At 49.7% G+C, this 12,475-nt stretch overlaps 1 protein-coding gene across 1 annotated transcript; it reads right to left on the reverse strand.

Annotated features, from left to right (window-relative positions):
- Positions 1–5,193: 5,193 nt before the first annotated feature.
- Positions 5,194–10,348, reverse strand: LOC134353231 (gastrula zinc finger protein XlCGF7.1-like). The gene is made up of 2 exons (XM_063061258.1): positions 10,299–10,348; positions 5,194–7,629 (listed from the first exon to the last, which is right to left on the reverse strand). The coding sequence occupies exon 2, from the start codon at positions 7,223–7,225 to the stop codon at positions 6,236–6,238; it is 990 nt and encodes a 329-aa protein (XP_062917328.1). The 5' UTR covers positions 7,226–7,629; positions 10,299–10,348; the 3' UTR covers positions 5,194–6,235.
- Between the last annotated feature and the right edge of the window lie 2,127 nt (positions 10,349–12,475).

A 12,475-nucleotide genomic window follows, 5' to 3' on the forward strand; every position in this document is an offset into this window, starting at 1 on the left:
GAAAACTTGGCCCTCACCTCACTTGAAGGTGCTAATTGTTCTGGTGTTTCTCTGCAATACGTCCGGGGCATAGAACACGGTGCGTTCGGAGTAACGTCTGTCTTCCCCGTGTCCGATCTACTCTCACTCCCACTGTCAATGTCAGTCGCCCCTCTCTCTGGTGCTGGTCTGAATCTCCTCTCAACCCCAGCCTCTCTCCTTATGTACTCGGTCTCCTCTGCAGCTCTCTCTCTCCACAATTCCTGCTGTGGGCTCCTCGTATCACCTTTCCTATGACCCCAATTCCCCTTTCTCTCGCTCATTCCCCTCCCCCAGTTCTCCTCCACTATCACTCACTCAGTCACTTCCTGTCTCACACAGTCCCTCTCTTCCCCTCACTACCCTTCTCTCTGCCTCACCCACTCGCCTCTCCTCACTTTCTCTCCCCTCCACTCCCACCCTCACCCTTCTCCGCCCCTTTCACTGTCTCCCTCTCCTCTTACCGTCCCTCTCCCTCACTGTCCCACTCACCGTTCTTCTCCCGATGAATTTCTCCTTCACTCCATCTTTCAAAGTCGCCGTCAGAATCCCGCTCCAGCTCAGCCACTCAACAAAAATTGCTGCAGGAACTCAGCAGGTCGGGCAGCGCCCGTGGAGAGGAACAAACAGTCGACAATTCCGGCCGAGATCTTTCATCAGGATCAGATTGCCCGCAAGAGCAGAATCTCATTCTCTTCCCCCACAATCCCTCTCACAGTCCTTCTCCCGAGTATATCTCCCTCTCTCTCTCTGACCCCTCACTGTCTGCCCTCACCCTCCCTCTCTCACCATCAGCGAGTCCTATCTCTCACCAACGCTCACTCTTTCGCTCCACTCTCTTTCTTTCCCACTCATGAACTCATACAGTCCTGATGAAGGGTCTCTGCTCAAAATGTCCACTGCCTGCTGGTTTTCACAGCTGCTGCCTGACCTGTTGGGTTCCTCCTGCTTTTTGCGTGTGGTTGCTTGGATGTCCAGCATCTGCAGATTTTCCTGTGTTTGTGATTTAGCATTTCAGATGAGGTAGTTTTAGTCCCCAAGGCGAACTCTGACATCACACTGCTACAGGGAGCCTCCACCTAACATAACAAATCCTCACCGTCTATCTGGTTATCGTCCAGAAACCTGGAGTCAGCATTGAATTCCCTGTCTACCTGTCTGTAATATAATTGGTCAACCCTGCCCGTCATCTGTCTGTGATCTGGCTGTTTTTCCCCACTGTCCATTGACATATTATAACAGTTCTGGGCATGTCCCATGGCCCTAATCGGAGCACGTGATATTTAGATTAGATTTAGATTCAACTTTATTGTCATTGTGCCGAGTACAGACACAAAGCCAATGAAATGCAGTTAGCATCTGACCAGAAATGCAAAGAATAGTGTTATTTACAAAATAACTGCGAATAAAAAGCAAATGCTACAGCACACAAATATAAAATTACTGAGACAGTACAATACAGATGCAATACTGCTTAGCGCTGTGATGAGAGGTTCAGCAGGGTCACAGCCTCAGGGAAGAAGCTCTTCCTGTGCCTGCTGGTGCGGGAGCGGAGGCTCCTGTAGCGCCCACCGGATGGGAGGAGAGTAAAAAGTCCATGGTTAGGGTGAGATGCATCCCTGATAATGCTTTTCTACCTGGCTGCAACTGGAGACTTTCCGATCACCGTGACCCCGAGGTGATTGACATTGGTGAACTCAGCAATGGCAAGGCCAGTGAACGTCAAGGGCAGATGATTAGACATTCCTCGGCCCGGAGATCGGAGGGATGAAGAACATGTCAGGTATACAGCGGCCACACGGTGGTGTAGCGGTTCGTGCAACAGCTCCGGGCGTTACGGAGTTCAGAGTTCAACGCCGTCTGCGTCCTCCCAGTGGAACGCATGGGTTCTCCCCGGGTGCTCTGGTTTCTTCCCACAGTCCAAAACCGTACTGGGTAGGTTAACAGGCCGTTGTAAATTGCCCCGTGATTAGGTTAGGGGTAATCGGGTCTTTCGGGTGGTGTGGCTGAAAGAGCTGGAAGGACCATATCGCTAAATAGATAGATAAAAAGATAGATAGATAGATAGATAGATAAATGCATGGATTTTGTGAGTTTTTCTGTTCACCCTCAAAGTGGTGATTATTTGGAACCTACGTCCCCATCGTGAGAGGTGGAAATGGGTAAGGCCGGTCAACGGGGCTCTGCTGAAGCTGTGTAGACCAATCTCTTGTACAGTGGATTACGGGAACATTGATGAAATTCAACCAAGCCACCCACTTTGTACGACGGAAATGGAAGGCCAGCGTATCTGATGCTCCACTGGGAGCTCACCGCCCAAGGTGAAAAGCAGCAACAGGTTTAACAGGACCGCTGTGGAACAGATACATGGGCAGGGTTCAACTGGGCCGAGTTGACTCCCTACCGTAAACTGGGTGTTGTGTAGATTCACCTGAGACGGAGTTTAAAGTATTAGTCCCAGATGCAGAATATTAAACTCCAGTCCCATCACAGTGAACATCTTCAGAAGAAACTCCTCCCATACCCGGTGACCAGGGCGCAGAACTGGGTGTGGTGAGCAGCAGCAATAATTGCAGAGGTCAACACCGACACTTACTTTTGAATCCGCCTCTGTATTCAGCAACTCGCTGACTGGTGTGAGTGTGGGGCTGGGGAGATAAAGACCCTAACACATAGGAGCAGAATTAGGGCCATTTGGCTCATCAAGTCTGCTCCGCCGTTTCTTCATGACTGATCAATTTTCCCTCTCAGCCCCAATCCCCTGCCTTGCCCTCGTATCCCTTCATGCCCTGACCAGTCAAGAATTTATCAACCTCTGCCTTAAATATACATAAAGACTCGGCCCCCATAGTTGCCAGTGGCAACAAATTCCACAGATTTACCACCCACTCGCTGAACAAATTCTGTTTCTTCTGGTCTTAGACTCACCCACTATCGGTAACTTCCTCTCCACATCCACCCTATCAAGGCCTTTCACCATTCCATAGGTTTCAATGAGGTCACCCCTCATTCTTCTGAATTCTAGTGCACACAGGCCCAGAGCCATCAAATGCTCTTCATATGACACGCCATTCAATTCTGGAATCATCGCCAGGATTCCAGGACTGGAACTGAGTGCATCTCTTCCCACACTTGGAACAGGTGCATGGTCCCTCCCCAGTGTGAACTCACTATTGCGTTCGCAGGTAAATGCCTTCCCGCTGTCCGAGTAGGTGAATGGCCATTCCACTGTGTGAACCTCCCCCCCCCCCACCATGTCTCATCATGTGGGTTGAGTGAGTGAATCTCTACCCACACAGAGAACAACTGAATGGGCTCTCCCCGATGTGAACTGACGGGTGGGCTTTCCAAGTGAATCCTTTCCCACGCACAGAGCAGGTGAACAGCCTCTCACCGGTGTGAATTTTTAGATTATTAGATTATGAGGACATGCAGTCCTCTTTTATTGTCATTTAGTAATGCATGCATTAAGAAATGATACAATATTCCTCCGGTGTGATATCACAGAAACACAGGACTGACCAAGACTGAAAAACTAACAAAAACCACATGATTATAACATATAGTTAAAACAGTGCAACAATACCATAACTTGATGAAGAACAGTTCATGAGCACAGTAAAAAGTTCAAAGTCTCTCGAATGTCCCACATCTCACGCAGACGGGAGAAGGAAGAAAACTCTCCCGGCCATGCCCGACTGCAGTCCGACTCTGAGTCGTCCGAAAACTTCGAGCTCCGATCAGCCCTCTGACACCGAGCACCGAGCACCATCTCTGCCAAACGCTTCGACCTCAGCGTCGGTCGCCAGCAGCAGGCAAAGCCGAGGATTTTGGGGCCTTTCCTCCGGAGATTCTCGATCGCACAGTAACGGCGGCAGCGAACCGGGCATTTCAGAAATTTCTCCAGATGTTCCTCTGCTTCTCATGTCTATCTCCATCAAATCAGAATTGTGCACGATATCCTACTTACGAAGACGATATCATTTCACCGGACAGCTGCACGCGCTGCCAGTTTCTCCTCCCGCCCTGAAGATTTCTGGTGTACCTTCAGCTTGGATGGCAGCGTGAATCGCTTCCCACAGTCAGAATGGGTGAAGCACCTCACTGTGGTGTGAACTTGCTGATGTATTGTGAGGCTAGGTGACTAAGCGTATCCCCTCACACACGGGGAGCAAGTGAACGGCGTCCCCCAGCGTGAGCTCACTGATGCGTCTGCAGGTGGGGGCCGAGTGTGAATCCCTTCCCGCACTGAGAGCAAGTCAGTGACCCCCCCGCCAACGTACCATCACTTCTCTGGCCACTCGTCAAACCAGACCTGAAGCTCAAGAACTGACCTCAAGCGAACAAAGCCTCGTGTGCTCTCCGCATCCCATTTCCAGTGGCTGTCACGGAGTTAAAATTTCATTTTCAAACACAAAGCTCATTTCCAGCTGGAACCTGTTACCACAGAGAGAGCGAGAGGTGAAAAGCAGGAATGGATTTAGGAGGACTGAAATAGACAATAGACAATAGGTGCAGGAGTAGGCCATTCAGCCCTTCGAGCCAGCACCACCATTCACTGTGATCATGGCTGATCATCCACAATCAGTACCCTTTTCCTGCCTTCTCCTCATATCCCTTCACTCCGCTATCTTTAAGAGCTCTACCTAACTCTTCCTTGAAAGAATCCAGAGAATTGGCCTCCACTGCCTTCTGAGGCAGAGCATTCCACAGATCCACAACCCTCTGTGTGAAAAAGTTTTTCCTCAACTCCGTTCTGAATTGTCTACCCCTTATTCTTAAACTGTGGCCTCTGGTTCTGGACTCCCCCAACATTGGGAACATGTTTCCTGCCTCTAGCGTGTCTAATTCCTTAATAATCTTAAATGTTTCATATATCAATCTTATATGATCCCCTCTTATCCTTCTAAATTCCAGCGTATACAACCCCAGTCGCTCCAATCTTTCAACATATGACAGTCCCGCCATCCCGGGAATTAACCTCGTGAACCTACGCTGCACTCCCTTAATAGCTAGAATGTTCTTCCCCAAATTTGGAGACCAAAACTGTACACAATACTCCAGGTGTGGTCTCACCAGGGCCCTGTACAACTGCAGAAGGACCTCTTTGCTCCCATACTCAACTCCCCTTGTTATGAAGGTCAACATGCCATTAGCTTTCTTCACTGCCTGCTGTACCTGTATGCTTACTTTCAGTGACTGATGGACAAGGACACCCAGATCTCGTTGTACTTCCCCTTTTCCCAACTTGACACCATTCAGTTAGTAATCTGCCTTCCTGTTCTTGCCACCAAAGTGGATAACCTCATATTTATCCACATTAAACCGCATCTGCCTACTCACCCAACCTGTCCAAGTCACCCTGCATTCTCGTAACATCCTCCTCACATTTCACACTGCCACCCAGCTTTGTGTCATCTGCAAATTTGCTAATGTTACTTTTAATCCCTTCATCTAAATCATTAATATATTTTGTAAATAGCTGCGGTTCCAGCACCGAGCCTTGCGGTACCCCACTAGTCACTGCCTGCCATTCTGAAAAGGACCCATTAATCCCTACTCTTTGTTTCCTGTCTGCCAACCAATTTTCTATGAAAATGGAACAGACGGACGGGCAGGGGCTAGCTGGGCTGAATGGCCTCTCCACCGGCAGAGACAGGAAGCACCTGAGACACAAGACTTGAAATAGAACTGATTTTATTTGTCATAGATCCACAATACTAAGCACCAGTGAAACTCGAGGTTAACATCAGCAGGAAAAAAAATCCTCCAATTCTCAATGACCAGGGTTCAGTCCTGGGTGTGATAAGCAGCCACAACAACACAGAATCCGACATGAACAGTCCCTTGTGAACTTGAAAACCGGATTCAGTCACCAGGATGGTATAAAAATTAATACACAGCTTATTCGAACTTGCTCGCAGGTGTAACGTCGCCAGAGGCTCAGTCGCTGTGATGATTATCGCAGTCTCTTTGCTCACCCAGGGCAAAAGTCTGGCCTCTGCTTATTGTGAAGTCGCTGGGGCCTCACAAGGTGGGTTAACAGAACGAAGCCCTTCCTGCGCTCAGAACAGGCGTACGGCCACTCCCCCCGCGTGCTCGCTGCTGTCTCAGCAGCTCCCGTGGCGGAGTGAACGTCTTGCCACAGTCCGAGCAGCTGAGTGGCCTCTCCCCAGAGGGGAGAGTAGCTGGGATTGGCCGAGTACGCCCCCCCTGCTCACAGCGGGTGGGGGTGCGGTCGCTCACTGTGAACTTGGTGGTGCTTCGCGAGGTGGGATAACTGAGAAAACCGCTTCCCACAGTCTGAGCAGGTGAACGGCCTCTCTCCCGTGTGGATTCGCTGGTGCTTCAGCAGTTCAGATGACTGAATGAACCCCTTGCTGCAGACAGAGCAGATAAACGGTCTCTCCCCGCTGTGAACTCGCTGGTGTATCTTCAGGCTGTACGACTGCGTGTAGCCCCTCCCACAAACGGAGCAGGTGAAGGGCTTCTCCCCAGAGTGAACGCGCTGGTGTCTGATCAGGTGGGATGAGTGAATGAACCCCTTCCCGCACACGGAGCAGATGAACGGCCTCTCCCCAGTGTGGACTCGCTGGTGCGTCACCAAGTGGGATGAGCGAATGAAGCCCTTCCCGCACTCGGAGCAGGTGAACGGGTTCTCCCCGGTGTGAATTCGCTGGTGTATCAGCAGGTTGGCCGACTGAGAGAACTCCTTCCCGCACTCAAAGCAGGTGAACGGCCTCTCCCCAGTGTGAACGCGCTGGTGCGTTTTCAGGTTGGCCGACTGGGTGAATCCCTTCCCACACTCGGGGCAGATGAAGGGCCGCTCCCCAGTGTGAAGTCGCTGGTGTGTTTTTAGATCAGACGACTGACTGAACCCCTTCCCGCACTCAGAGCAGATGAACGGCCTCTCCCCTGTGTGGACTCGCTGGTGTGTCTGCAGGTGGGACAACTGAGTGAACTTCTTCCCACACGTTGAGCAGGAGAACGGCCTCTCCATAGTGTGAACTCGATGGTGAGCCAGCAGCTTACCCGACCTCGTGAATCCCTTCCCACACTCAGAGCAGATATACGGCTTCTCCCCCGTATGCACTCCCTGGCGTTCCAGCAACTGATCCGACCCAGTGAATTCCTTCCCACACTCAGAGGAGGTGAACAATTTCTCCCCGCTTTGAACTTCCTGGAGTCTCTGGAAGTCAGAGGACATGGTGAATCCCGCCCACGCCTAAAACAAGCCTCGTCTCTACTGAAGTGTCCTCAGGTCTCTGGACGCAATGAGAAGTTAAAACAGAAAACTTCATTTCAGACACAAAACAGATGCAATTTCAAGCCGGGATGATTCCTTTTCCGGGGATCGACAACTGACATATTGCCATTGGAAAGGAAACACCAGCTCACAATTTACACGGCCTGTCTCCAGGTGGGTTCGTACAAATCTCACCCCTACACCGAACACGTGCTCGGGCTCTGCCTGCTACGATCGGTGTGCTGTCTCCTCCTTCACACTCAAAGAACAAAGTTATTCAGGTGCCGATGAACCGACCAAAACAGCATATCGGACGTTCTGGTATGCTTGAGATTCCTGTACACAAATCCTTTTCCCTTTGTACCCTGCAAAAACAAAAGTTTACAAAAGAGGTCAATGGGTGAGGGACACACTTCCACTGATATAATTTTGGTCTCTATAGCGACCTCTAATATCACACTCTAACAACGAGGTTCAACACCATTTGGCGGAACAACAGCTGATCTTCTAACTGGGCGCAGTTCAGGCATCTGGACACAGGGTCAAATTCTCCGACAATCTTTCTGTCTGTAGCAGAACGGGTCGTTTCTAACTGCGACTTGGCTCAGTTTCTCTCGGCACCACTTTCTGGGCCACCTAGCGTCCCACCGTCCTACTAGGAGTATTCACCGTATTCTCACAGCTTCTCCTGGAGACACTGTCACTGTGAGGTGAACTCAGCAATGGCAACGTCAAGGGTAGGTGATCAGACGTTCTGCTTGGAGATCGCTAATGTGTGGAAACCTTGTGGTGTGAATGCTTCAGGTCACACGTTACCCACAACAGAGGGGTTTGTTACCGATATGCACCCAGACAGATGCTCTCACTCGGCGGAAGAGTCCAGAACTAGATGACGCTCAACAAAGGTGATTATTTATTTATTTTTGTGTGTTTGTTGGGATTCAGCACGGAATCCGCCCTGCCAGCCAGCACGGAATCCCCCCCCCCCCAACCCCGATCCTAGCCTAATCACAGGAAAATTTATAAATGACCAATTAACCTGCCAACTTTGGATTTTGGGAGGAAACCCACGCGGTCGTGGGGGGATAATGTACAAACCCCTTACAGGCAGTGGAGGGAATTGAACCCGGGTTTCCTGTACCGTAAAGCGATGTGCTAACCACTACACTACAGTGCCACCCAAAATAAATGTGGAATGAACTCAGTCGACCAGGTATTTTTATTTACATTTGTTTGTATGTATTTATTGAGATACTTCCGGTCCTTTGAGCTGCATTGCCCAGCAATCTCCAACTTAACCCTAGCCTAATCACGGGACAATTTATAATGACCAATTAACCTACCAACCGGTATGTCTTTGGACTGTGGGAGGAAACCGGAGCACCTGGAGGAAACCTGTGCAGTCACGGGGAGAACGTACAAACTCCTTACAGGCAGCGGAGGGAAATGAACCCGGGTTGGCTGTACTGTAAGGTTAAAGAATCAAAAGTGGCCTGCCTCAGTTTGTCTCTCTCTCCATTAGTACAACATCACGTTTTGGGCACGTCCCATAGTACTACAAAAGGTACATTATATTACATGGCTGCTCCTGGAGACCTCCTAATTACTCTGACACCAATTTCCCACCCCCCTCCTACCCGAGGTTATTAATGATGATGAACTCACTGACGCTAATACCAATGAATCAGAATCAGGTTTAATATCACCAGCATATGTTGTGAAATTCGTTGTCTTTGCAGCAATACAATGAAATACATGATAATAGAGAGAAAAAAGGGATTACAGTAAGTGTACATATATTAGTTAAATTAAATAACTAGTTCAAAAATAAAAATTTTAAAAAGTGAGGTAATGTTCATGGGTTCAACGTCCATTCAGAAACCGGAGGTCGAGAGGAAGAAGCTGTTCCTGAACCGTAGAGTGCGTGCACCTTTGGGCCTCTGCACCTCCTTCCTGATGGTGGCAATAAGAAGACGGCATGTCTTGGGTGGTGCAGGGGGGTGGGGGGGAGAGTGTCCTTAATAATGGATGCTACCTTTTTGAGGCATCTCTCCTTGAAGATGTCCTGGATACCATGGAGGCCAGTGCCCATGATGGAGCTGACTGAGTTTACAACTTCCTGCAGCTTATTTCAATCCTGTGCAGTAGCCCCCACCCCACCCACATACCAGATGGTGATGCAGTTAGAGTGCTCTCCACAGTACATCTATAGAAATTTGTGAGTATTTTTTGTGACAGACCAAACCTCCTCAAACTCCTAATGAAATATGAAGGGAGGTAACTGGACTGTCTCATTGGTTAATATGTGGCACATTTGTGATGTGAAAACTACAGGTTACTCAGGCAAAGGTGTCTGATATCATTATGTACCCAGAGAGAATGTTCGCAAGTAAAAAGGTCAGAATCAGAGGAGGTTTAGAATTTCTAAAGAACTGAGCTGATGGAAAGATCTTGTTTTATCTGAGCAGCACTAAATGACGTTATATTGATTATTGGATGGACTTGATACCTTCTTTTAGGCCTCGCTCTTTGGACATCAGCTGGTTCTGGACAACAACCTGATCTCAACGTTCGCTTTGTGTTTTAATTGACATAAAATCACTAATCCACTTGGCCACAGAGGCCCTTGAAGTTTTTAATTCAAGATTAAATCGGAACTACATTTTTGTTGCGAGTTCCATCTCCATAGATTTCGATAACTAAAGCTCATAGTCTCTGAGGAATCCATTCCCCATGCCTGCGCGCCCAAATATGCCTTGCGGACCGGAGGGGACAGCGCTGGCAGCGTCAAGAATGGGCGCCTCGATACCCAGAAAACACCACGAGCGAGAAACCCCTCTATTCGCCCGGAGCCAGCGACATACATGCGCCACAGAAATGGCGCCAGCAACTTTGGTCTTCAGCCTCCCCGGGGGCCCGAGCGCGGACCGTTGGGTAGAGGGAGAGGGCACGGACCATGGTGTGACCGGAGTTCGCAGCATTTGTTGCCCGGTCGGGGTGTTGATGAAACCCCTGCCCGGAGACCCGTCCCTACCTGCTGCCGATTCCTCCGGTGCCGTCCGTCCGCTGAGCGCATGCGCGGATTTCTGGCACGAACGGCGACTCTGGCGCTTGCGCAAGTGGTCGGCAAGTTGCCAAAGGCGACTTCTGAAACGTTGAGTTAGAGAGGTACCTCAAGTATCTGCAAGCTCCGGCTCCCCCTACCTACCGCATGCCTCAAATCCAGTCCATGTTGACTAATTTAACAGAGCAAGCTCCCACAATCAACAGGTATTTGTGTGTCAAAAGTCAAAATCCAATACACTTGCAGGTGAGACCATACGATATAAGAGCAGAATTGTAAAACGCAAACAACAGGAATTCTGCAGATACTGGAAACTCAAGCAACACACATCAAAGTTTAAACGCAAACAACAGGAATTCTGCAGATGCTGGAAACTCAAGCAACACACGTGAAAGTTTAAACGCAAACAACAGGAATTCTGCAGATGCTGGAAATTCAAGCAACACACATCAAAGTTGCTGGTGAACGCAGCAGGTCAGGCAGCATCTCTAGGAAGAGGTGCAGTCGACGTTTCAGGCCGAGACCCTTCGTCAGGACTAACTGAAGGAAGAGTTAGTAAGAGATTTGAAAGTGGGAGGGGAGGGAGAGATCCAGAATGATAGGAGAAGACAGGAGGGGGAGGGATGGAGCCAAGAGCTGGACAGGTGATTGGCAAAAGGGGATACGAGAGGATCATGGGACAGGAGGTCCTGGGAGAAAGACAAGCGGAGGGGGGGGTGGACCCAGAGGATGGGCAAGAGGTACAGAGGGAGAAAAAGGAGAGTGAGAGAAAGAATGTGTGCATAAAAATAAGTAACAGATGGGGTACGAGGGGGAGGTGGGGCCTTAGCAGAAGTTAGAGAAGTCGATGTTCATGCCATCAGGTTGGAGGCTACCCAGACGGAATATAAGGTGTTGTTCCTCCAACCTGAGTGTGGCTTCATCTTTACAGTAGAGGAGGCCATGGATAGACAGGCCATCAGGACTAACGAAGGGTTTCAGCCTGAAACGTCGACTGTACCTCTTCCTAGAGATGCTGCCTGGCCTGCTGCGTTCACCAGCAACTCTGAAGAGCAGAATTAGGCCATTTGGCCCAGCGAGTCTGCTCCGCCATTTCATCATGGCTGATCCAATTTTCCGGTCAGCCCCAATTTCCTGCCTCCCCCCTTTCCCTGCCAATCCCTTCATGCCCCGACCAACCAATAATCTATCAACCTCTGCCTTAAATACACACAAAAACTTGGCCTCCACAGCTGCCTATGGCAACGAATTCTACAGATTCACCACTCTTTGGCGAAATAAATTCCTCCTCGTCTCCGTCCTAAAAGGTCTCCCCCTCTATTCTGAGGCTGTGTCCCCTGATCTCAGACTTCACCAGGATGAACTCAGCAGGCTGGGCAGCATCAGTCAGAAACGATGAGCTGACGTTTTGGGCCGGAACCCTTTGTCAGGACTGAAGAATGAACGATGGGGAAGGATTTGAAGAATGCTTATAGCTTCAGTTACCCACTTCAACTCTGCTTCCCACTCCCATTCAGATATGTCCATACATGGCCTCCTCTACTGTCATGATGAGGCTAAACTCAGGTTGGAGGAGCAACACCTCATATACCATCTAGGTTGTCTCCAGCCCCTTGGTATGAACACGGAATTCTCCAACTTCCGGTAATTCCCTCCTCCTCCCTTCCTCTATCCCTATTTCACTCTACCCCCTCCCCCAGCTGCCTCATGGTTCCGCCTCCTTCCTCTACTACCCAGGGCTATGACGTCAATGCTTCCCCTCCCCCACCCCTTTGTCTTTCAAATTACTGGTTTTTCAACTGAAGCTACAAGCATTCTTCAAATCCTTCCCCATCTTTCATTCTTCAGTCCTGACGAAGGGTTCCGGCCTGAAACGTCGACTCATCATTTCTAACTGATGCTGCCCGACCCGCTGAGTTCATCCAGCGTACTGAAAGTGTAGCTTTGATCACAGCATCTGCAGATTATTTTGTGTTTAGACTTCATCAGGACCTGGTGAAGGGTCTCGGTCAAAATGTTGACTGTTTACTTTTTCCATAGATGATGTCTGGCCTGCTGAGTTCTTCCAGCATTTTTTGTGTGCTGCAAGCTGGAAGCTTCCCACCGCCCAGATCATTCCTAGTTCTCATTGCTACCATCAGGAAGGA

This window comes from Mobula hypostoma, chromosome 10, assembly GCF_963921235.1.
Source record: "Mobula hypostoma chromosome 10, sMobHyp1.1, whole genome shotgun sequence".
In the NCBI taxonomy this organism is placed as follows: domain Eukaryota; kingdom Metazoa; phylum Chordata; class Chondrichthyes; order Myliobatiformes; family Myliobatidae; genus Mobula; species Mobula hypostoma.

Excerpts from the sequence above, each read along its gene's own strand:
- LOC134353231 (XM_063061258.1), bottom strand. The coding sequence starts at position 7,225 with ATGTCCTCTGACTTCCAGAGACTCCAGGAAGTTCAAAGCGGGGAGAAA.